The sequence below is a fragment of the Elephantulus edwardii genome, unplaced genomic scaffold, assembly GCF_000299155.1.
Source record: "Elephantulus edwardii isolate Elephantulus edwardi_28Jun2011 unplaced genomic scaffold, EleEdw1.0 scaffold00016, whole genome shotgun sequence".
NCBI classification, from domain to species: domain Eukaryota; kingdom Metazoa; phylum Chordata; class Mammalia; order Macroscelidea; family Macroscelididae; genus Elephantulus; species Elephantulus edwardii.
Genome location: NW_006399766.1, coordinates 30487157 through 30512300, shown reverse-complemented (window position 1 = coordinate 30512300; position 25144 = coordinate 30487157). Strand labels below are relative to the sequence as shown.

The 25144-nt window shown below is 44.6% G+C and overlaps 1 protein-coding gene across 1 annotated transcript in view; it reads right to left on the bottom strand.

Annotated features, from left to right (window-relative positions):
- Window positions 1–25144, bottom strand: part of LOC102850382 (AF4/FMR2 family member 2-like) — a 439784-nt gene that overhangs the window by 5250 nt on the left and 409390 nt on the right. Inside the window, exons 13-19 of the mRNA XM_006881912.1 lie at window positions 19088–19377; window positions 18400–18463; window positions 13912–14048; window positions 6224–6295; window positions 5807–5900; window positions 3764–3816; window positions 770–960 (exon numbers count right to left, since the gene is read on the bottom strand). Of these exons, the coding sequence (XP_006881974.1) occupies window positions 770–960; window positions 3764–3816; window positions 5807–5900; window positions 6224–6295; window positions 13912–14048; window positions 18400–18463; window positions 19088–19377 (901 nt within the window). The remainder of the gene's footprint in view (window positions 1–769; window positions 961–3763; window positions 3817–5806; window positions 5901–6223; window positions 6296–13911; window positions 14049–18399; window positions 18464–19087; window positions 19378–25144) is intronic.

Here is a 25144-nt window from a genome sequence, read left to right as displayed (position 1 = left end):
ACGCAAGGCTATAAACAGGACTCTGATCATTTGTCTCAGATGCTGGAGAAATACTAGGTGACTTTTGGCCCGTGCTACCAGGTGTAAGTCACATCATGATGTAATCAGTAGAGCTGGAGCCAGTACTTAAGAGTGAAGTTAGACTCTTGAGTTCAATCTTAGCTCTCAAAAAAGGAGCAGAGAGAGGGATGTAATGAAAGAATGAGGATAGAGCTAGTGGAGACATGAAAAGATGAGATGACAGTGGGCATATCAATGATGATTAAGTTTATAGAACATAGTGTAGCGGAATGATTGTATGAAACACAATGTGGATGAAAGGAATGTGTGAAATACAATGTATATGAAAGAAACCTAATTTATATGAATTTTGTACACAAACCAACGTAAACTTTTTAAAAAGGAACATCAGGGGAAAAAGATCAAAGTCGACATGAGAAGACCACAGGATCTTAATTAATTGGTAAATCTGCTCCTCTGTACTGATCTTAATTACTGAGTGGAACTCTGAGGTAGTTATCTGCTGACACATCACAGCTCCGACTCGTTCGAGTTCTACAGGAGAACAAACTCCCAGTCTTTACTGTCTCCGCAAAAACAGGTCACTGTGTGAGCCTGGAGTAAGGCTTCCCTACCTCCACCCGCCTTCACTCTTAATTCCTGGCAACCAGAGAGACAGAAAGACACGGTCGTCATGAAAGCCACGTTCCTCTAAACACAACTAACTCCATGGGGGTCTGAAAGCAATGGGCAGAGTAGGTGAACATACCTTTGTTCTCTCTTGTCAGTTTGTCGGCCATGTCCCAGTGTTCATAGCCTCTCAGCACGTTGCTAGTGATGTTGACATGGCTGGCTGCCATGTGGTGGATGCGCTGGGGAATGGTGACTGGGCCATTGTTACAGTTCCCCATTGGGTTGATGGGAGAGACGTTATTGAGAGACACTGGAGATGGGGTATTCCTGGGGAAAGGGAAGAGAGGAACCATATTAGGCTGGCAGGGAAGAGTGGAGGCCTCGTCTGAGGCCTCTCTGCCACAGTGCTGGGATTTCAGCAGAGTACCATTTGTCAGAGTAATGGTTAGCATGTGTACATGCATGAAGCCACTGTGGAGCAAGGCTTGTTCCCTGATCTCCTTGACTCGTCCTGGAGGAGGACATCCCAGAGCTGTTCTCACCACAACAACTTTCTCCAGTGGCTCCAGTGACGATGCCCACCCATACTAGCCTCGCCCGACCAACCTACATAGACCTCCAAGGCTAAAAACTGTAGTGAGATTCCTATAGCTTTCCTTGGAGGAAATGCTTAGAGAGAGTCGACCTGGTTTAGCCTGGTTCTCCTCTCTCCTTTCCTAACATTAAATGCAGACACTCTCATTGTCTTTAACGACTACTGATGTGTCTCAGTACAACGCCCCTTGAGTTGGAAAATACCAGAGCCGGTTTGGTGGCTCTTTGTTTGGGATGAATTCTACCCCAACATGCAACTCTTTGCTTTAGGTGTGAAAAACAAATGTTGCAATGCTTTAAAGAAACAGCCCAGAGCCAGTGCTACCTGTTACCAGATGGTACTTGGCAATCAGAAAGCACGAGATGGGCAATCTTGGTCTATTACCAACATGTGCTGTGGAGAACCACAATGACAGCGCGCTCCAAATGCAGTCAGTACAGAAAGCACTCAATTAGCAGAGTCAGGGATTCAGTCTGTCTTTAGGATTCTGTCAAGACATATTGCCAGCATGGACGGGTAATTGCATATTGGTTTACCAAGCTGTCTTCAGAGTCCTAGCATTGGGTCAGGGTTTCCAAGCCTGTGATCTGCCTTTGGAGTTCAAGGACTGTTTCTCAGTCAGCTCCGAGTCCCCAGCACCTGAATGAACAGATGTTGCTCCAGGGGAGACTACTTTGAGTCTCTTTCAAAAGTTCTAGGCTCTACCAAAGGGAAAGCAGCTGCTTTAAAAAGAAGAAGAAGGATAGGAGGCTTTGAATGTGACTTCACGAGCTTTAGGATGCTCTTGAGTTCCTTTGTTTCAAGATTTTTAAAAAAGAAGCTAAACTCTTTTAAGGGCAACTTGCCTGGCTTTCCCCTTCCTTTACTCTGTACTTCTTTGGGCCTTTTGGTGGAGATTTTTATTTCCTGAACTTTCTGAGAGACTCACTCTGTCTTTTTGTTTCTCAATGTAAGAGTCTGACCAATTCAACAATGTAAACGGTAGTTCCTTTGATACAGAACTTGAGTGAATGCACCTTTCTGAGGCCTCCATTCCCTCGGTTTTGCGGATCTCAGTATAGGATCCACTGCCACCCCACACTCCTGAAGGCTGCTTGACACATGTTTATAAAGTGGCAATGGAGACTGCACTGGTCGCGAAGAAAGTGTGTGGATTAGTGATGCAGAATTTTGAAATGAAGAGGAATTGAGTAGGCAGCTCCAAGTTGGGAAACCACTTCTTTCGACCCCCATTTTGCTGCTTCTCCTACTTCCTGTGGGAAGTGGCCCCGGATTGCCCACTGGGGTGCTACTGGAGCCAGGAGTGGGGCAGGGGACTGAAGGTTTGCAAAGGTGTGTGGCACGTTCCTGGAAAAGGCAGAGCTGGGTTCACTCTGGAAGCTCTCACTCCTCAGATGGCCCTCAGAGGCACTGGGGCCAGCCTTTCCCCATCACAGCCTGAGAGACCAAACCAGAGCGGGAAGCAGGCTCACTGTGCTGCACCGCTAACCGCAAGGTGGTCCTCGTCTGGTGGTTCAAGTTCGCCGCTGCCCCACAGGAGAAGGATGGGCAATCTCCTCTCACACAGTTGGAAACCTCGGAAAACCTGCTAGGGAGTCAGCTCAGCTCCGAGCTGGTTCCCACTAACAGAAGGATTTCTGGTGGCACTGTGGATGAGGTGTTCAACTGCTAAGTGAAAGGTCGTAGGTTCGAACCCACCAGCTGCCCCATATGGGAGCAGGATGAGGCAGTTGACTATTATAAAGACGACAGGGTAGTAATCCGTGTGGGGCAGATCTCGAAGGGTCAGAATCAACCGAGCCGCCGTGGGGTGCTTGGGGAGTCAGCGAGGGGCTTGGGAGTTCGATCAGCTCCAGTCTCTTGTGAGAGTCACTGTCTCAGTCCTTCTTACTGAGGGCCTTCCTCTCTTTCTCTGTCCTCTACCTGTCCCCACATGATGTCCTTTTCCAGGGACTGGTCCCTCCGGACTTGCCCAAAGCACCTGAGAGCAAGCTGCACCATCCCGGCCTCCTCCAAATCAGGCCGCTCAGAGGCGGTGGTTCCCTCACACCTCCGGCCAGCAGAGATAACGCTTTATATTTCAGGTCAGGCTATTTTAGTATTAATATAAAAATCATCATGAAGGCCCCGATAATTGGCTGACTAAGTGCCTTCACATTTCCAGAACTATTATGCCTTGGGTTTTATTAAACAGCACTTACCATATATCAATGAATATTTCATCACTGAGTGAATCATTGAAAATCCACCGCAGCGGAGGTGAACTCGCCGGCCTCGCTCAAATGGGACAGCACTTGCCATCTCATTAACAGCCTCTTTATGGCCCTCCTTTGCCTTAAAGCTCAAATGGCTGAGGACTTGGGTATTGTGTGGTGTTTTAACTTCCCTGGCTTGGCCATTAACTGAAAGCTGCCTGGCATTTCCCCCACACACAAAGAAACAACTTCCATTCACTCCCTCATTGCCAGTGCAAAATATTTGGGGTCCACTCAGTCCCCCATTGTTAAGAAAAAGCAATTTCCCTAAGATACTTACTTTCCATTGCCGACCCACGGAGATGGTATTTGAGCGACTTTTGAAGCATTTTGCTAAAAGAGACAGAGAGAGGGAGAGCGAGATAAGGACATCTATTTTGTGTTTTATTAATTCAGAAACAGATGCAAGTGTGATTTGGAGCACATTAATATTGATGGCAGCGTTTCGGGAGGCCTCTGTTCCGCTGGCAGTGCCGGGCTGGATGAGTGCGTCACACCCGACACACTCGAGGAAAATAGCTGCTTAGGGTAATGAGTGGGCTCCAATCAGCACCGTGAAAGTCACTTGATGAAAGATCTTATCTACGAAAAGGCCCAGTGAAATCAGCCTCAGTTCTCCGAGAAGTGCTTTAATTATCCTCATCTGAAATTTATTCTGCAAAACAAGCTCTTCAGAGAGCGGGAGCTTTGTCACCTTTAGCTCAGGCGGCAAACTTTCCCTGGGATGGGGGAGTGGGTGGGGACTGGGGCTTCTGAGGTCGCAGGGCTGTAGCAAGACATAGTGCCATTTGGGGTTGGTGTGTTTATTTGTAATGGGGAGAGGAGTCCTTGCTGAGACTCTCCTTTCCTCTAGAGAACCAGGGCCTCCCACATCTCTGTGGCCACACCTGAGGAGTACAGGGCAACTTAAAATTTGGCACCACTAAAAGGGCCTCCCCAGGGAGAGAAGTAGAGCAATGAATGAATGGAAATCCAAATTCTCTGTAAATGTTCATTAAAATTATTAAAAAATAAAATATATTGAAAAAGGTCCTCCCCAGCTTCTGCTTCTTCTCCTGTCTCCTGGGTCTCAGCCCAGCACAGTTTGCAAACACATCTCTGGAGCCCCAGAACTGTGATCTGCAGACTCCAGGACCCAACTTGCAAGCGAGTTCCTCAACACCTGCTTGGTGTGCAGTGCCCTGGAAGCTGCGCAGGACCAAGGAGGGGGCAGTGGCTCTCCGGAGCGATCACAGGCCAGCAGCCTCAGCGTCACCTGGGGAGCTGCTAAAAATGCAAATTCTCAGGCTCCAACCCAGACCTGCAGACTCAGGTCCTCTGGGGCATAGCCCAGCCCTTTGTGTTTCCGGAGCCCTTCTGGGGATTCTGATGCACCCTCAATTTGGAGAACCACCTTGCTAGAGCAGCAACAGAGAGTGAAGACGTGAACGGGGCAGCTGACCACTACAGAGGTATCACGAACACCCTCCATGATGGCTGGGTACAGCCCACCCCCAGTGTCCGCATTCATACAGCTGCTGGATGGAAGGTCCTGATTTAATTTCAAGCAACTGCTCTTGTGCAGTTTAGCCAAGAGGTCTCATGAATTTGGGGAGAATAAACTCTTCTAAGACCCATGGCCACAACTACAAAGCCCCACGGGGTCCCTCACGCACACACGCACGAAGGATAAAAGGCTGAGTCCTCAGGTTATAATGCACAGGAAGCCGCCTTTGGGGCAGTCTGCAAAATAATCCGGTAACGATCAAGCCAGGGAGCTCTGGGGGCCTAGTAGTAAAAACTGCATTGCAATCTGAAGGCACGCAGTTCAAATCCACCAGCTGCTCCGCGGAAGAAGGATGGGCAATCTCCTTCCGTGCTATTAACAGCTTCTGAAAACCCGGGGACGATGAAGCCAGGGCACCAGATCAAACAAGTAACCTGCCTGTGGAGTCCTGAAGGAGAGCTGAGACAGCCACAGCTGGCCAGATGAAGGAGTTAAGCCGTTGGATCAGTAACGTTGCCTTTGTTAGTTGGTAATTTCCCCCAAATTGTGGTACAATGCCTTTGTCATTGCCACTATTTTTTCCATGGACAAACTCAGAGGTATCAATTACACCCTCACTACAATGTATAAGCATCACCATTATTCATTTCCAAAATTTCCCATTGCTCTTAACAGAAGTTCGATACCTCTTAAGCAATAATTCATATCCCCAATCCCATCCACTAATAAGCTTTGGTCTCTATGCATTCAGTCAACTGATAGTTTATAACAGCATTATGATGCCTCAGCACCCATTCACCCACCCTCTACTTCTCAAGGTAAGAAACTCAGGATTACCTTAAAATACTCCATCAGTGACCTGGAGTACTTCATAGCATGGTCCTTCTTCAATTTGAACATTCTCAAGTAAAGAAGTGACAAACAGCGGTAGCTGTGGCAACGAGGAAGGGATTATGTTAATGACAGCGCTTAATGAAACCTATAAACTGCACTAGCAAATGCTGGCATGTATTTTGCAGTGACTGTCCTGAGATAGACTGAGAAACATATGTATATGAAAAAAAAATCATAATAAAAAATAAAAAGAGAAGGGGGCAGTCCTCCAATCCATCTTGAGAAATCCATTAGTTACCCTTTAATAGTTTAAAGGAAAACACAAATACTGATCTGGGGTAAGCAGCTTAAGTGGAGCTAGAGTTTTCCAATCCTTCTGCCACATCTCAGCCGCTTCCTCACGGCCTCCACGGCACTCACCATAATACTGCCAGCTTTTTGTCCCCATGTGAAGCCAAGGGGCTGGCAAAGTTCTTCAGCCTCATCGCATACCTTTAAAGAGAAAGCAGAAGCTAAAGTGGGGATTTGTATTATCCGGCAGAAATTCCCAGAGGGTTTTACATTCCATTTCTCTGAAGTTTGCTCTTGGTGAGAAGACTGACTTAAAGCGTGTGGGCAAAAGCCTGATTTCCTGAAAATACACAAAATAGTCAAAACTGCAGCACAATAATGCTTAGGTGCCATGCATGATGCAGTCCTGGGTTGATACTGTGGGATTACTGGGGTTTTGTGTGTATAATGCTTATAAATGACTGTTTCTAGTACACCCCAGTTAAACAACATTAGTCTTTTTCAATGAGAGGTGGACAAAACTGTCAGACTCACTTTCACCTATGACACATGAGACAATAACATACACCTCCGGTTGACATGAACACAGGAGACCGCAATCACCTAGGAAAGAGGCCTGCTCTAATGGTGCAGGTTTTTAATATATTCCTATAGAAAGTGGTTTTGTTTGCTTAAAAAAGAAGGTCAATTTCACAGCACTTTGAGGTCTAAGTGCCCTTAATATGTGGTGCTTGTATATTTTGTCTTTCTATTCTCCTTAATTGTCACTTTTCCACACTGCGATGATAAAAGGTTGAGTCTTTTCCATTTTTCCTCCCTACTAACTGAGCACATCCCATTCTGGGTGTTTAGGCTCTTGAAAATCAATTCATTGCATAAAATCATTGTCTAAGCTTTAATGCAATTTCACAGGTACTTGCGGTAGAATAAGTAATGGGGTTCAGTGTTGCATAAGGAAGTTTAAAGTGTGCAGGCAGGCAAGGCAGCCTGGGTGCCTTCTCATTTACAAGAAGGCGAGGTCGAGCCAGTGAAGAGCCACAGGGACACCGGGCTGGCACTGGGCCTCCTCATTTCCAGCAGCCTCTCCCACAGAGGCCCTCATTTCCCAGGCTCACCACCTAAGACTGGGCCTCCTCAGAATCCTACCACCCTGCTGTCCTCCTTTGGGCTTCAGTTCTGTCGAGTGACCATTTTAAAACAAAAGAACACGTGCCCTCGATGTGAGTCCCTTCTGTTGTTGCGATATTAAGGAAAGGGATTTTTATTATGCAATAAATCCAACTTTCTCTGACAGCTGGATCACTGAAATGTCAAGTCATTGTGATGGCCCGCTTGTTTTCACAAATACATTTCTACCGCAGATTCCCAAGGCTCCAAGGGCTATAATTACTTGAATGAAGAAAATAGGACGCTCTCGCTGTAGCCAGCACTCTGTCGGGGAGAGTAATAAAGCTCTCTTCAACATAATATCGCACTACTAAAACTATGTCCCATTACAGTCAGCCTCTAATTACAGCCACATTCCTTGTGACTTGATAGTGAGGCTTCCATTGCTTAAACAGACCAGAAGACTTAGTGGCTTTCACTCATTTTGTTCCTATCTGAAATATCTCTCATTAAAAAGAATTATATACACTTTCTAGAATTTTTTTTTTAAGTTTGGAAAAAGGGGAGCTGGGCAATCGAAAAGAGGCAAGTGGACTGTCCCCGAGTCATTGTCCTGGCTGTAATGATGAGGCAGTTAGACAAGATGGTATCACTGGGGGAGACTGAATGAGGGCAAGTCAGTCAGTTCCCTCTGGATTATAAGGAAGCGCTGGTGGCTTAGTGGTAAGGAGCTGTGCTGCCAACCTAAAGGCACGTGGTTTGAATCTCCCAGTTGCTCCACAGGACAAAGATGGGCAGTCTCCTCCCACGCAGTTTACTGCCTCTGAAAACCTGCTGGAGGATCAGCTGAGTTGATTCCAACATGACGTTACACAGCAACAACAACCATCTCCTCCACACCAAAAGTTAAAATTTTATTGACTTTAAAGTAAATGTCCATAAATTCTCCTTTGAATTCTACCAAATTCCACTGAGGTAATTCTATAATGAACTCTTCATATAATGAAAAGAAACTCATGCTAGAAAAAGGAAGGTTTTTGCAAACAAAAGAAACAGGTGTCTTTTAATAGAAAGAAATGACTTCTTTTTTTTATTATTTATTTTTTATTTTTTTTACAGAGGTTTTGGATTTCCATTCATTCATTGCCGCAATTTTCTCCCTGCCCACCCCTCCCTACCAGCTCGCATCCCCCTCCGAAGAGAGAAAAAAAAAAGGGGGAAAAATTCCTTCGTTAGTATACAGTTCCCACGTCCCTTCCCCCCACCCCCCACCCCGAGTACACTTCTCTATGCAACCTTAATTCTGGACTCCTGTGCTAACCATAATAATCATATATCACTCCTAATCTGTTCTTTCCCTGACTTCTTAATTGTAGTCTTCTGATAAAATGTCAATTGTTTTCTTGCTTTTATATTTTAAGTCTATATTTTCATAAAGTGAACGTTTGCACTCTTCTTGGATGATACCCTTGATATGCTCCCACAACTCATCTGGTCTTTGCTCATTCATGTTCAAATCAAGGCCTCAAGCCTGTTCCTGAGATGGTTCTGAAATTCAGGCGGGATAGACTCAAAGTCATATTTTGGCTCCTGTGGATTTGGGTTAATTTTCCTCAGCTTCAGCTTGAACTTGCATATGAGAAGTTGGTGGTCTGTTCCACAATCAGCTCTGGGCCTAGTTTTCACAGCTGATATTGAGCTTCTCCAGTGGTTCCTTCCGCAGATGTAATCAATCTGATTCCTATGCATACCATCAGGTGAAATCCATGTGTCTAATCTGCGTTTATGTCTCTTAAAAATGTGTTTGCAATGAGTAAGCCATTGATTGTGCAAAATCCAGCTCCATTTCTGTCTCCAAGTCCATATTCTCCGACTACTGATTCTTCTTCTCTGTTCCCAACTTTTGCATTCCGGTCACCCACTATTACCAATGCACCTTGATTGCATGTTCGATCAGTCTCTGACTGTAAAAGTTGGTAGAAATCTTTTATTTCCTCTTCTTTGGCTCTGGTTGTTGGGGCATATATCTGAATGATAGTGGTGTTCACTGGACTTCCTTGTATGCGAATGGATATTATCTTGTCACTCACAATACTGTACTTCAAGATGGATCTAGAAATGGCTTTTCTAACAAACGTTCACCACAAAGAAGAGGAAGAAAAGACCAAAATGGATGTCGGAAGAAACTCTGAAGATTGCACTGGTGCGCAGAGAAGCGAAAGCACAAGGAAGAATTCAAGATACTAAAGAGCTGAACAGAAGATTTCAAAATGCAGCGCAGAATGACAAAGTAAAGTATTACAAGGAAATGTGCAAGGAGCTAGAGTCAGAAAACCAAAAGGGTCGAGCTTTCTCAGCATTTCTTAAGCTCAAGGAACTGAAGAACAAATTCAAAACTTGAGTTGCTATAATCAAAGATGCTTTAGGCAGAGTATTAAATGATCCAGGAAGTATCAAAAGAAGATGGAAAGAATATACTGAGTCATTGTATCAAAAGGAATTGGCAGACACAGAAAAAATTCATGAAACAACATATGAGCAAGAGCCTATGGTGAAGAAGGAAGAAGTTCAAGCTGATTTGAAGCAAAAAATAAGGCCCCAGGAATAGATGGTATACCAAGTGACATATTTTAGCTAACGGATGCTGCCCTGGATGTGCTCACCAAGTTGTGCCAAAAAATCTGGAGAACAACCACTTGGCCAACTGACTGGAAGAGATCTATATTTGTTCCCATTCCAAAGAAAGGTGACCCAACAGAGTGTGGAAACTATAGAACAAGATCGTTGATTTCACATGCAAGCAAGATTCTGCTGAAGATTATCCAAAAACGACTGAAACAGCACACCAGCAGAACTGCCAGAAGTCCAGGCTGGGTTTAGAAGGGGTCATGGTACTAGGGATATTGTAGCTAATGTTAGATGGATATTGGCGGAAAGCAGGGAGTACCAGAGGAATGTCTATCTGTGCTTCATTGATTATGCAAAGGCATTTAACCGTGTGGACCATAGCAAACTGTGGCTGTCTCTGAGAAGAATGGGAATACCAGAACACATGATCTTGCTAATGCAAAACCTATACTTGGACCAAGAGGCAGTCATCAGAACAGAGCAAGGAAACGCCGCATGGTTCAAAATTAGGAAGGGTGTATGCCAGGGATGTGTCCTGTCTCCGTACCTTTTCAACCTGTATGCAGAGCAGATCATCTGGGAGGCTGGACTCTATGAGGAGAAATGTGGCATCAGGATTGGTGGAAGATCTATCAACAGTCTGCATTATGCAGATGACACAACCCTGCTTGCTGAAACTGAGGAGGACCTGAAGCACCTGCTGCAGAGTGTCAAGGACTGCAGCCTCCAATATGTATTGAGGCTCAATGTCAAGAAGACAAAGATTCTCACCACTGGACCAATTGGCAGCATCAGGATGGATGGTGAAGAGATTGAGATTGTTCACAGCTTAGTTTGCTTGGCTCCACAATCAACACTCTTGGCACCAGCAGCCAGGAAATGAAAAGGCGTATTGCAATGGGCAAGTCTGCTGTTAGGGACCTCTCTAAAGTACTGAAGAGCAACGGTGTGTCTCTGGAGACTAAGGTGCGTCTGGTACAGGCCATGGTCTTTGCAATCACTTGTTATGAATCAGAGAGCTGGACAATGACCAGGGAGGAAAGAAGGAGAATTCATGCTTTTGAGCTTTGGTGTTGGAGAAGAGTGCTGAGGGTACCATAGACTGCTAAGAAAACAAACAGATTCATCCTGGAGAGGGTTAAACAGGGCTGCTGCTTGGAGGCAAGGATTCTGAGACATCGTCTGACATACTTTGGTCATGTTGTAAGGAGGGCCCAGTCCTTCGAGAGGGACATCATGCTTGGGAGGGTGGAGGGCAGGCGCAGGAGGGGAAGGCCCTCTGGGAGGTGGATTGATTCGGTGACTGGGGTAATCGGGATGAGTGTGTTGGAGACAGTGAGACTGGCACGGGACATAGCAGAGTTTAGAGCTGTTGTACATAGGGTCGCTATGAGTCACAAGCGACTCGATGGCACATAACAACAACAAACAACATTTTCATAAAATAAAATTATTGTGAAAGGAAAAAAGTAAGGAAAGGGGGAAACAACAATTATCTTGCAGCTGTTCCACGGAAGAAAGGTCTGGCAATTTGTGTCGTTATGGGTCAGAATTTACTCTTCACAGTGGGTTTGAGGGTTTTGGTTATGCCAGGCAGGTGGGCTCTCATTTGTCCTCCACTTCAGCCCAGATGTGCACACATACTTTTTACAGCCGTAACAGTATACGATTCTGCAGCTCACTTTCACTTTAACATTACATAATAGGCCCAGGGAGTTGCATCATGTGCATAACTGTTGCATTTCAATGGCTGAAAAGGATTCTGTTGAGTGCACTACTATGTAATGAATTCACTCTTCTACTCTGGATTGTTCTATTTGCTTCTAATTGTTTGCTATTATAAACAATGCCAAAGTGAACCCCAGATAGCTTGTATTACTTTTTCAATTCTTTCCTTTAGTAGAAAAGATTCAAATTTCATGAGGCTGAAGTATCAGATCAAGTGACACGAATGTGTATGTGTACGTTTCCTACAACTGACAGGGTTGGTTTGACACTCAGCAGCAGGTTACGGATGGACTAGTCACTGCTCCTCCCCACCCTCTCTTTTTCTTTCTTTGCTAGCACTGGATATTACCATTTTAAAACCACCTCCTTAGTTTAAAGGGAGTGCCTTTTTAAAGTTTGCTATTTTGAATGATGAGACAAGATGACTTTTGTCCACGCTTGTTTACCAATCTCTCCCCTCAATTTTGAATCTTTGCAATTTCTGTCAGTATTTCCATCTTTTATCTGCATCTTTGAAAACCACAGGTCAACTTGAAAAGACACTGAAAAATCAATCTTGCCTGAAGAGGTGGAGAATGATGGTACGAGGAGCTTCCTCTGAGTAGGAAAGAAGTAGGGGTGCACTCCTCTCCGGGGGCCAGTTCTCAGAGCAGCACTATCTAGAAGATGAGAGACTGGCCTGGAAGCCAAGACTGGGCTTTCCTGAATCATTTCCCTCCTTCAGTTACCTTAACTGAATCTCTTGATCTTAAATAAACAGAGTTTCCTTTAGTTTTTATTTTCATTATTCTTGCTCTTTTGATATTTTAGGAAAAAAAATATATATGCTAAACTTGTCCAATGTGTGTATTGGACTAATATTTCAGTATTAGTCTCTCCAGAGTCCACAGAATTGACGAAGGAACAAGCAGCAGAGAAAAAGTCAGACCTGCTATTCCAGGTGACGACTTTCCGGTTAAAAGAACTGCTCACACCCTCAAAAGCAGTTATTGTGTCCATGTGGACAAAGAGAGCACTTAGCGCTTATCCACCAGCTAGGAGTGGATCAAAGGATGTGGGGTTTTTAACCTTGCCAACTTTTTTCTGTAGATAAAATTTTTTAAATTGTGATTTTGATGAAAGTTTACAGAAAAGTTAGATTTTCATTCATTCTTTGTTGCACATGTTGCCCCCTCTCCCTCCTGTCCCCATGTCCAGTTCACTGTTTTAAAAATATTCATTCTTTATTGCGCAATTACCTCCGTCGTCCCACTCCCCCCAGTCCTCTTTGTAGTGTACCTCTCATTCTGGGCTGTTGACGTACGTATAGTTCTTAATAATATATTCATTTTAAACAGTTCTTTCCTTCATCTGTTCCAATGCAATGTTCATTATCTATCCACTCTTATCCTATTGTGCTCCCAACCTTCCCCCATGTTAGACCTGCATTATAACAGTAATGCTAAGCAGTCAGTATTTGTCCTTTAGTGACTGAGATATTTCACTCAGCATAATGGCCTCCAGAGTCACCCATGTTGTGTAATGTTTTATGAGTTCATTGTTTTTCAGTGCTGCATAGTAGTCCACTATAGGAATATACCATAGTTTTTCTATCCCTTTGTATGTGATGGGTGATTAAATGATTTTACAAATCTCTACAGATTACTGGGAAACACCACAAAAGGCATTTCTTTCACTCCTTCCCTCCTCCTCCTTCTTCAGAAAATTGTGGATTTACTCAGCAATTCTCCACCAAGACCAACAGGCCAGAAAATTCCATTTAAAATGTACATGAAACCAATTAGTTCATATGCGGTTCCTAGACCATCTCCTATTTTCACCCTGTCGGCTCTGCCCCTGCAATCACCTGCCCTCCGTTCTTTGTTTCCTGCAAATTCCAGATACATAAGAAATGAACTCCACAACTGGGCCCTTAAATGCTGCCTTCAAGTCGCTACAAACCCTCCTCCTGTTTAAATAACTGAGGAAGGAATTCTTAGAAACCCTGGTTTAGAATAGCACACCTCGTTCCACCAAATTCTAAAATGGCACCTGTGCAAAGACAAGTGTCAATTCCAAACAGTGAAATTATTCCACTTCCACCCACTCTGTGTTCAATTTGAATTTTAAGAATATTGCAAATTATAGCACTCACATTATCACCTCTGAAGGGGATAATTTATAAAAGCAGTGTCCATCAATTATAAATTTTCCATGACATTAATAAAATGGCAAGAACTAATTATGATGGCTCCTAAGAAGAAGATGCCTTGGACAAATCATTAATATGTTGAAATGATATTTTTTCAAACAGAGCAGGCTCTAATTACAACTGAAATGAGCGTGGGAAGGCGATGGCAGAGAGTTTCATTCACCTGAGCAGCTCCACGGTTTCGGAGTACATGGTGTACGGAGACTTCGCTTCGAGGGGATCGCGCTCCATGGCGTTGCCACATTCCGTGAAGGAGAGGGCTGCATCGGCATAATTGACCGCCTTGCCAAATTTCTCAAACTGAAAGAGAGAAAGCCTTATCAGCATGATATTTCCTCGTTTCCTCCTTACAGAGGAGTCACGCTCACTGGGGAGACAGTTCGCTCCCCAGTAAACTTCTGGCAAGGCCTGAAGAGATTTTTGATGCCCACAACTGCTATGTATGTGTGTAGGGTGTCCTATAGGTATCTAGTCGGTCGAGCCTAAAGATGCTACTCATCCTATAACGTTCAGGTCAGCTCCACAAGAAATGCTACTCCATCCAAACGATTGCAAAACCCTGCTAGCAAGAGACAACATCGTATACATAATGTATGGAGAATTGTAGACATAGTGAAAGAACTGAGTGGATGTTCTTTTGTTAGCACAAGGAGTCTGGGGGAGAAGAGAAAAACACAGCAGCCAAGGTATGTGGAGTGGCAGGTGATATCACTGTTGCTGGTATCAGTACACTGAATGGACGAGAACCCAAAGCACTGAGTTCACTAACCTGACTAGGCCTTGTGATTTCCTGCACACAAAACTATAGGCATTGGGCACGTCAGCTGTCAAGGACCTCTTTAAAGTGCTAGCAAGCAAGGATGTCAGTGGAAAGATTAAGATGCTCCTGAACCAAGCCAAGGCATTTTCCAACTGCTTCATTTTCTTCTGAAAGTTAGACAATGAATAAAGCTGCCAGAGGAAGAATCCGTGCCTTTGAACTCCTCTGGTGCTGGGAAGAGTGGTGAATTGCCATGGACTGCTAAAATAACAAACAAGTCGGTCTTAGAGAAAGTGCAACCAGGGTGTTCTTTAAAAGCAAGGATGGTGAAACTTGGTCTCACAGACTTTTGTTATCAGGAGGGGAACAGTCCTTGGGAAAAGATGAGGGCGAGCAAAGGAAGATCCTCAAAGAAGTGCATTGACATAGTGACTGAAATAATGGGCTTGTCCAAAATAGAGACTGAGAGAAGAGTAAAGGATCCAGCAGGGTTTTATTCTGTGGCATATAAGGAGCTATGACTTAGAACTGAATCAAAGACACCCACCCACAGTATAGCGTTTGTGCCTAGCTCTGCCTTTTCAGCCTTGAGGTGCTGAACACAGGCAATGCTGGCTTTCAAGCTCTTTGTGAGTCTATCTACCCTCCCTCCAGGAGGAGAGGCACACACTGATGCTGTTGTCAGGAAAAATGTGAAGCCATCCTAGGACTGTTGACAACAGTCCTAGCACTCTCACTGTAAATGATGGTCTGAAACAGTGTGTCAAAAAGCCAAAAAATATAGCACCACTAAATATTTTAGTTTAGTAAAATTTTATTGTAAAAGGTTTTAGTCCTGATAATGGTCATGATTGAACTGACTAAGACATACTGATTTCTTTTTTATGTGTAATGAATATTATATATGACACTTTTATAGTGCGTATTTTATAACAGTATTTAACATTTTCCATTTTTGATGGCTGGTTGTAAGAGTCCCACTAATATGGAATGCTCTGCAAAAGGACCAACATAATACAGATTTAGCTATTTTAATTTCCTTGTATACCTTTCATCAAAATATTTTCTATGCAACTACAAAGGCTTCAATTTTCAAAATGGCAGAGTAGCTGTCTCTAGCAAAGGATTAAGTGCAACTATAAAATGATGTGTTACAGGCCCTGCACAATCTCTTGTAATGACTCTCTTTACAATAAACGTGTTTCGGTTTTTATGTACTGCAGGAGCTCTGTGGTTCCCTTTCTGTAAGGTGCGGTGAGAAAATAGTGGTGTCAATGCAATTCAAAAGATTTCATGGAAACGCGCATGCATGCACGTTTGTGCGTGTGTGTGTGTGTGTGTGTGTGTGTAAATGATCTCCTTCCTATCTGGCCTCCCAAGATCACTTTATTTGTAGGTACATCAGGCTTTGATTGGCTCTCTCGTGCTGTTCATTAACGCATAGCTGGAAAATCAAAGCCCACTGCCCCTCCGCTGGTTCTGACCCTCCACTGGGCTTCTGAAGCCTTCCATCAAGTGCCCTTCTTTCTCTCCAGGAGTCACTGGTAGATTTGAACCTCCAGGGGTCGCCACCAGAGCTCCCTCAGTACTAACTAATGATGCTAACACTAGCCCATAGTTCCCTTTTGCTCTGTTCCCTCTTTGCAAAAGCCTCATTGCAACCCGACTGCAGCAAACCATTTTTCCTTAAGAAAATGCATACAAAAGAAATATGCCCTATACATGCTGTCTGTACTTTAATTCTTTTTCAACACTTATAAAAAGAGGTGGTTGAATTATATTAAAAGAAGCCTTCCAGCTCCAAGGTCGCTATGAGTGGAAGTCGCCTTGACAACAGTGAGTAGGTTCTAGTGGTGGTATCGATGGAGGCTGAGTAAAACTGCCATTCTTCTAAATGAGTGCACTTTGGTACTCAGTGCATACTAAGGATCTCTTGATGTACCTTGGCCCTTTAGAGGGTCGCAGATCATTTTCATATCTAAGGGGTTTGCTCCTCAGCCATTTCCCAAGAATCCCTTTTCACCCCCATGAAGTGAGGCAGTATCTCTCACTGCTAATGACTGTTCTAAATGGATTACATCAAAGTGATTTGGGGTCACATATAAACAGCACTCTGGATGGTAGAGTGATGCTGATTCTCAATCTTAGACGTGTGTGTGTCCCGGTAACTCTGGTTGTCTCAGCTCCAACATTTCCCCGTCACAGCCTCAGATGGACATCCTGAGCACCAGCCACTTCAGGAAAAGCTGTTCAAAGGCCACCTCCATGTACCTTTGTTCAGGTTTTGACACAGAGCAAATGGCAGAGCCCTCCGCTGTGCTGACAAGGGGGAGGCTTACAGAAGCCTGCAGTCTTCTGGACGGCAGTCGGTGGAAGAACACTGGTTGTGAGAGAGTGGAAAGCCCTAACACCTTCCCACCCTCCCACAACCACTACAGGCCTCACAGACACTGCCCTCCAGGCCCTCTGAGCTGGCCCTCAGCCTGCCTCGCCAGAGGACGGAGCTCACTGTGCCTGGGCCCTCGGTAATGGTGGTGAGAGGCTGTCAAGGAGCAGTGTGATTGTCTCCAATGGACAATTCACACCACAGAAGATCAGCAGCTGCCAAGAGATGGGCTTGTGGGATCACAAGGCCGATGAGAGACAGCAGGGAAGCAGCAGAGGTGCAGGCCATGGTTACGCATAGTCCAAGTGCAAGGACCAGTGTGGCATCCAGCACAGCGCTTCTATGCCAAAGGCCGCAGGATCACTACGTCCTAGAGGCGATGCCATGTGCAGAATGCTTGGCTGGCTTTTCTTTTCTTTTGTACAATGAGTTGAACTGACACTTCTAATTGTGTTGGGCTTTAGTGAAAGGTGGGGAGCCTGGATTCAGAACATTCTTGAGGCCAAGGGTTGTCGATCTGGACTGCACTTTGGAAACCCCTGGGGAGCTGTAGCACCCACCTACACTTGGGTCCCAGGCCCAGAAACCCCAATTCCATTTGTTGGGAAGGTCTTTCTAAAGGTCCTGGAATGATTGGAAATTGGGCTCACGTTTTGGGCCCACAGATAGGAGAGTCAATCAAATCAAGAATCCAGCCTGCTCGTCTTGGTGGTCAAAAGCCCAGGAAGTGGTTAGGCAAAGCAGCTCGGGAAACCTGTGTGATAGCATTTTCTTCTTTGGGAGAGGGATAGGGAGATGGCAACCTCTAAAAACACGCAGTGAAATGTGACAAGTAGCAGAGGTCTTAGTATAAATGTGAGTTTTTCAGAGTTCTTGCCCGCCTACCCTGGAGCCAGCAATTGGTCTGCAGGATCCAATTAGAGTACTCTCACTCTGGAGGGAGGGTGAAAAGACCATTTTTGTGAAAACCGCGTAACTGAGCAAGACATATTCAAAATATTCAAAAGGCGAAGGGGAAAGGGGGCAGAAAGGAGGAGGAGGGGGATATGACTAGGACAGCAGAGGTTAGTGACAGGGCGACTGGAGGAACAGGAAAGATTCCATGAGGACCGAAAAAGAAGGTGTGATAATGGGCACAATCCAATAGTAATTCTATAAAACATGTATGGATGATTGTATAAAACACAGTGTAAAAAAACCAAAGAAAAACAAAAATATTAAAAACTCTCACAATGTATATGAATGGCTGAAAGTCCACCAAGTATTAAAAGTCACTGTACGCACACTTTAAGGATAATAGCACGTGCCTGTTGGGTTGTGAAGTTGAGGCCAGCGGAGGAACTGTGGGAAATGAAGGACCTTTGGGAACAGTGCCAATCTCCCTCTGTCAGGAGCGGCTAAGGGTGCACAGCAGGCTGGGGCTCTGCTACCGAACACTGGATGGTTTATAAAGCGCTTCCTCTGCTGCCTAATAACTGAAAGGGAGCGGAGCCACGAGAACCTACCAGGGCATCAGCTTTGTGCTTCAACTTCTTAGCTTCCTGCATATAATAATCAGCATTGTGGACCCTGAACAAACAAAACACACAGGTTACAAACTGCTGGTGATGCTGTTCATCTTCTGAGTAAAATACCGAAGAGTCCAAACAAAACAAGAAACAAATTTTTGCTAAAAATCCATTATTATACAATTTCTTGCAAAAGTCAGATGAATACCATCACTTATGTTATAAACCATCTTGAAATAATCCTGTAAATGCAGTCTCAAGTGCATTCGTAGCTCATTAGGATAAGTGACCACACCTTCCAGCCCCCCACCATTACAGCTATCCAAAGAGAGCAAACACGCCCTGGATGCTAGTCTATTTGTTGGTACACATTTATATCTGAGAGCAGGGACAGGGAAGGATAAAGCAACCTGGAATTAAGCACTTGCCTTTGGAAACAGCAACAAAGTTCCACAAGTGAACACAGGCCACAGCCATTTCTTGTTTGGGGCTAGAGGTATATGTGTGGGGTGGGGAAGAGGGCTTGGAGGGCATATATTTAAGATCCAGGAGCTGGAGCTGACATCTTCTTCCGGGTGACATGCACCTGGGCACATGCAACTAGAAATGCCACATGATCCCCAGCCCCAGCCCACCCCACTCATCAGTCCCAAACTGTGCCCATGAGAATCTAGGGGCAACATACGAGTCATCAAAAGTGAGCTTGGGTCTCCGCACACTGGTGCTGCTGCTGGACAGAAGGGGCAAGGCCGCCCAGGACGCCATCTCCAGGTGACTGCTATCCACGAGGCCAGTAGTGATAGTAGAGGTGATGGCAGAAATGGTGGTGGTAGTAGTTGTGGTGGTGGCTGTGGCCGTGGTCGTGGCTGTGACAGTGGCAGTTACAATGGCTGCAGCAGTGATGGTGGCTGTAGAGTTAGCAATGCCGGTAACAGCAATGGCAGCAGAGGCTGCCTTTTTTTGAGTGTCTCCCTCCTGGGAAAAAGGAGGACAAACAGCATCCATTAGGTACAGATCTTTAGGACATCTTTTCATGCATTCTGTGACTGTCAAGAGCACTGGAAAGGAAACGTGAGGAAATGAATCAATGGGCACAGCTTGAGGGGAATCTGGGTCCCTGGCGTATTGTAGGAGCCTTGTGAATTACCAGCTATTCTTCCACGATGAAAGGGAGCTCTGGTGGCCTAGTGACAAGAAGCTACGCTGCAATCCTGAAGACATAGGAGAAGAATGGGCAATCTTTTTCCGTGTGATTAACTGCCTATGAAAACTCACCAGAGGGTCAGCTGTGGGTCAGTTTCGATTCTACGGTATATAACAACAACTTTCAGGATGACACCACACTGAGATGATCCGGTGCTGTGCTCCCAACATCCCATCAAGAAAGCCATTCGCATTAAGGAATGGGAGAGAGAGATCTGGGCTTCTTGCTGAGAAGGCAGAATGAGTTTGGGTTAGGTTTGGTGATGTTAGTCTGGGTAAGAGTTCAGTATATGAGGTAGGTTGCGATGAAGGAAGTTCTCTATAGGTTTTGGTTTTTGGAGGTTGTGGAATAAGAGTTAGTTAGACAAGGGGAAGGGATTTGGTTAAGAATTTTGCCGGGGGCATTTCCCAAGGGGGAAAAGGTTGTCTGGACTGGCATAGGTTGGGGTGGTTTGTGTGTGGCCTTGGGCAGTAGCGTGGTAATAGGGACTTGAGCTTGGGCAGAAGTTCTCTTTTAATTGTTTTTGAAGAAGTTTTGAAAGTTAAGTCTCTATACACTGGAATTGGCTTTTGTGGGGTCTATTATTGGGGGGGTCTATCTTTTTTGGGACTATTCTTGGAGTGTTTTCCAAGTGCGCTTGGGTTAGGTTTAAACATCTTATGGCAACTACAGATCTGTGTAACTTTCTTAAACTTTTACATCAAGTTTATGACATGTTTTAAAAGACAACTAGCTTTTGTATGAGTTCAAAGAACAGGTATAAACAAAAGTTTGTGTATTATACAAGATCTCATCCTGACAATCTGGGTATTTGTTGAGAAACTACTTTATCATACAACAGGATAATCACTAATAGGGTGATTTTATTGGATTGAGTTTGTTAGAACAACCTAGCTAAAATATTTTTTAAATTTGATTCATTTTCTTAACTAAAGACTGTAAAAACAGTTTACTATTTATGTTTCTAATAGTCACTTTCTTTTACACTTTTACAACTTTCACAACTATTAGAACTTTTTTTGGCTTTTAAATTTTGACAAAATCAGACCTACTACTTTAAAACAAAACTACACTCTTTTTCTATCTGACAGAACTGAGTGCCACCCTTATTATCTATCTGCTTCGCTATAGATATTGATTGGTTTTTAGTGTTTCTGGGTTAGTTTACTTAAAAGCAAAGAAAAGATGAGAGAGTAGAGAGTAGAGAGATATAGTAAAGAATTCATCATTTAATACTGAGAAATAGTTAGACTTTGGGGGTATGTGGGTTATTAAAGTGTTGGGGGTTGGGTATTACTAGATATAGAAGTATACTTTTATTGATAGGTCTTAAGTGTTGGATTATTTCTTTATTTATTATTTGGCCTCTGGTCTGGTAAGATGGGAGTGTTATAAGGAAATGGTATATTTATACAATGGAATACACACCATTGAAAAACAATGAACTAGTAAAATATTATGTAAGCTAGCACTGTATTCTGTTACAAACTGCCCCATATTTCCATGTCTTTCTAAATCACTCAACCAAAAAGTGCTTAGCTACCTCTTTCAGGTCAAATGGGAAGTCAACACAGACCAGATCCCGCTTCTCTTCAGAGCCAACTTCTAAAGATGCCTAAAAGCAAGAAGTAGCTGCTTCTTCCCCCATGGACATAGCATCTACTCTTGTCTGCTTACCAGCTGGACATGGACCTGCACTCCAAGCGACCTACTTCCCCCTATATCACATACCACCAACTCTGAACTAATACCTATCCCTCTAATCCAGCACCTCAAACACACACAGCACATAATAGGACTCCTCCCTTGAGTGAATAGCCTAGAAATAGTAACAGGAGCAAGCCTAGACATGTCCCTAGAAAATTTCTGGTATCAGTTTACTGTCAAAGTCCAAAACCAAACTGACCCCCGAGTGGCAGTTGTATTACAAAACAGAAGAAGACTTAATCTCTTAACTATGATAAAACAGGTGGTGTCTGCCTGTTTCTAGAAGACTGCTGTTTCTACACCAACAAATCAGGAGTAGTTAGAGAAAGAATAATAAATTAAAAGACAAAGCCAATGCCTTAAATAGACAATCAGGGACTGAGTGGCAACTAGAAATTCTCTCTCGGCTATTCCCCATCTTAACTCCATCTGTAGTCGTTCTTCTTTTTATTTAACTCTTACTCCCTGTTTTATGCATCTCTTTTACTGCCATCTCCTGAGCAGCTGCCCAAGAACATGTGAAAATAATGTTTTCTTCGGACCTTGCAGGAAACCACCAGCATCCCCCCAGTGTCGCCCCAGTTCAGCAGGAAGTAGCTAGAGATAACTCTGGAATGGAAGAAGAATGTTGCAGTTGCCCCAGGCCCGATCACTCCTTGGAGAAACTTGAACCAAACCAGACACAGGATCCTGATAAGGCTCTGGGCTTGATCACAAAAGCTCACACCCAAGTTAATTAACAGGACCCCCATGCCCTCACTTTCCAAATTCCAAGGAAAATACCATCTTCCCTAGTCCCCTAAAATACCTCCTAGAAGAAGGAATTGTCCTTGACTGCCCTTGAACCGTTTTGGCCTTCTCCACACGTGGTCACTTGACTGCCCTCTCAGACTAGGCAATAAAGGGCCTGTTCATTTTCTTTTTCTTTTTTTTAAGAAAGCTAGTCACAAAGATCCAAATCCAGTACTCAATGTGAGGTGAGAGAAGAGGGAAGGGGAAAGGGAAGGAAAAATAGAAAGAAGAGAGACAGAATGGAGAGACGGAAAGACGATGGGAACAGGGAGAGACAGAAAGAAGACGGAGTAGGGGCACGAGAGAGAGGGGAAAACTGAAGAAAGCCATTATGTGAATACTTTGAAAGGTAAACCAGCCCACAAAACATCTCCAGGGTGAGTAGAGCCCATAGACCATTTTGTGAAATATCAGATCAAATCCAGCAAAGCACCAACAAACCAAGTATTGTCTTGCAAGGGTCAGCACCCTGGGCCTGAGGCTGAAGTAGTGCTTCTGTTCGTAGGAGGCGCTCGACCAGTTTCTGGTTTAGTGAGCACCACATACATAAACCTGCACATTTTGAAGTTGGGGTTGGTGAGGCCTCATTTCAACCAGGTTGAGCATGGAAAGGGTCTCCCTCTGAGCTGTCATTGTCTGAGAGGGGTTGGGACACAGTGAGTCAAGTAGGTGGTATAATGTAGAAATCTACTCGCTGAATGGGTCTACCAGGTCATCTGCCATGGTGTGCTCCCCCACCTGGAAGTCCTCTCTACCCTCACCATTCGTGGGACACTGACCTGCTCTCCCTTCAATCACTCTTTCCCCGTCCTCCGCGCACCACCGCCACCTCGCGCCAAATGAAGCACACCCAAGTGGAAACCGTAGTCTCAGTCTCACTTTAGTTCCACACCTGCACTGACAACCTCTGGAAAATTCTACCTTGATGGAGCATCAGCACCTCAAATGTCTCTCAAACCAAAGAGTTCACTGGACCAAAACGGTCCCCTGTTTTTTAATGTCAAGATGGCTCAAACACTAGGATGGCTTCTCCAAACTGGTGGGTAGTTAGGCTCCAAGGTTACTGTGGTGGTTCCTTTGGTCAGGGGCATCGGACCCTTCACACCCCAGGCAGAGGTTGGCTGCTTTCGTTTACTTTGACTATAAAAGTTCTGTAAACGATTTCTTCTCAATGACAGTGATGCTTCTGAAGTGTTTTTTGGAAAGCAATGCTCTAGCGTCTTTAATTTCTGCCTTTCCATTTGTTGTGGTGTACTGTCAAGTCAGAACCTACCCATAGCTGACCCTCCAGTGGGCTTTCAAGGAGCTTGCTCATCCTACTCTCGAAGAGCAACTGGGGGATTTGAACCACATGTCTTTACGATTGCAGCGCAGTTTCCTACTACTAGGCCTCCAGAGCCTTCCGCCAATCAATTATGTTTGCCTCTCTGAGAATGCTCAAACCTGCCCTTCTTCCTCAGTGTCCCAGCTCAGGTCCTTATGGCTTCTTTTTCTTTTGGTATGGTAAACTTGGACACAAAGCCTTTGTGGTTTTAACTATGTGCATGTGTACAGTTCAGTGACATGAATGACTTTTCATCATGCACCACTTCCCAATCCTAAATCATCCACTGCCCCTTCAGTGTCTCCAGAGCAACGACTCTCCCTCCCCTGTCGAGCCCCAACCACCAACATAATAATAAACTGGTCTCTACACATGTGCAGGACTTTGGAAATTCTCAGATAGCCCTCAGCTGCTCCTGTCTAGGCCAGCTTCTCATACCCGCCCTCAATCTGCTGCTTCCTAAACTGATCTGCAGCCAAATGCTAAATCTAGTCTGAACTCTTTCATCTTTGAGGCTCATCTTCCAGTACACACACCATCCCCCAACCCCCAGATCTGGACTTCTACTGCAACCAAATGGAATATGCCTTCTGCTGGACTTTAGTATCATCTCACACTAGAAAAAAAGCCTTCTCTCCATTTCTAAAACGTCAGTTGGAGAACTGGCGAAAAATAAGGCCCCGGGAATTGATGGTGTACTACTGGAACGGCATATCAACAGAGAACTGCCAGAAGTGCAGGCTGGGCTTAGAAGGGGTCATGGTATTAGGGATATTGTAGCTAATGTTAGATGGATCTTAGCTGAAAGCAAGGAGTACCAGAGGAATGTATATCTGTGTGTGGATCATAACAAACTGTGGCTGACTCTGAGAAGAATGGGAATCCCAGAACACTTGATCATGCTAATGCGAAACCTATACTTGGACCAAGAGGCAGTCATCAGAACAGAGCAAAGAAACACTGCATAGTTCAAAATTGGGAAGGGTGTATGCTAGGGATGTGTCCTATCTCCATACATTTTCAATATATATGCAGAACAGTTTATCTAGGAGGCTGGGCTCTATAAGGAGAAATGCAGCATCAGGATTGGAGAAAAATTCATCAACAATCTGCGTTATGCAGATGACACAACCCTGCTTGCTGAAACTAAGGAGGACCTGAAGCGCCTGCTGCAGCAGGTCAAGGACTGCAGCCTCCAATATGGATTGAGGCTCAATGTCAAGAAGACAAAGATTCTCACCACTGGGCCGAATTGTAAGATCATGATAGCTGGTGAAGCTTTAGTTGGCGTGGCTCCACAGTCAACAATCTTGGCATCTGCAGCCAGGAAATTAAAAGACGTATTGCGATGGGAAAGTCTGCTGTCACAGACCTCTCCAAAGTCCTGAAAAGCAATGATGTCACTCTAGAGACTAAGATGTGCCTGATACAGGCCATGGTCTTTGCAATCACTTGTTATGCATCAGAAAGCTGGACAATGACTAGGGAGGACAGAAGGAGAATTGATGCCTTTGAGCTGTGGTGCTGAAGAAGAAGATTGAATATACCACGGACTGCTAAGAAAATGAACAGGTTCATCCTAGAGAGGGTTAAACCAGGCTGCCCCTTGGAGGCAAGGATTCTGAAGCTTTGTCTGACATACTCTGGACATGTTGCAAGGAGGGACGGGTCCTTGGAGAGGGACATCATGCTTGGGAGGGTGGAGGGACAGCGCA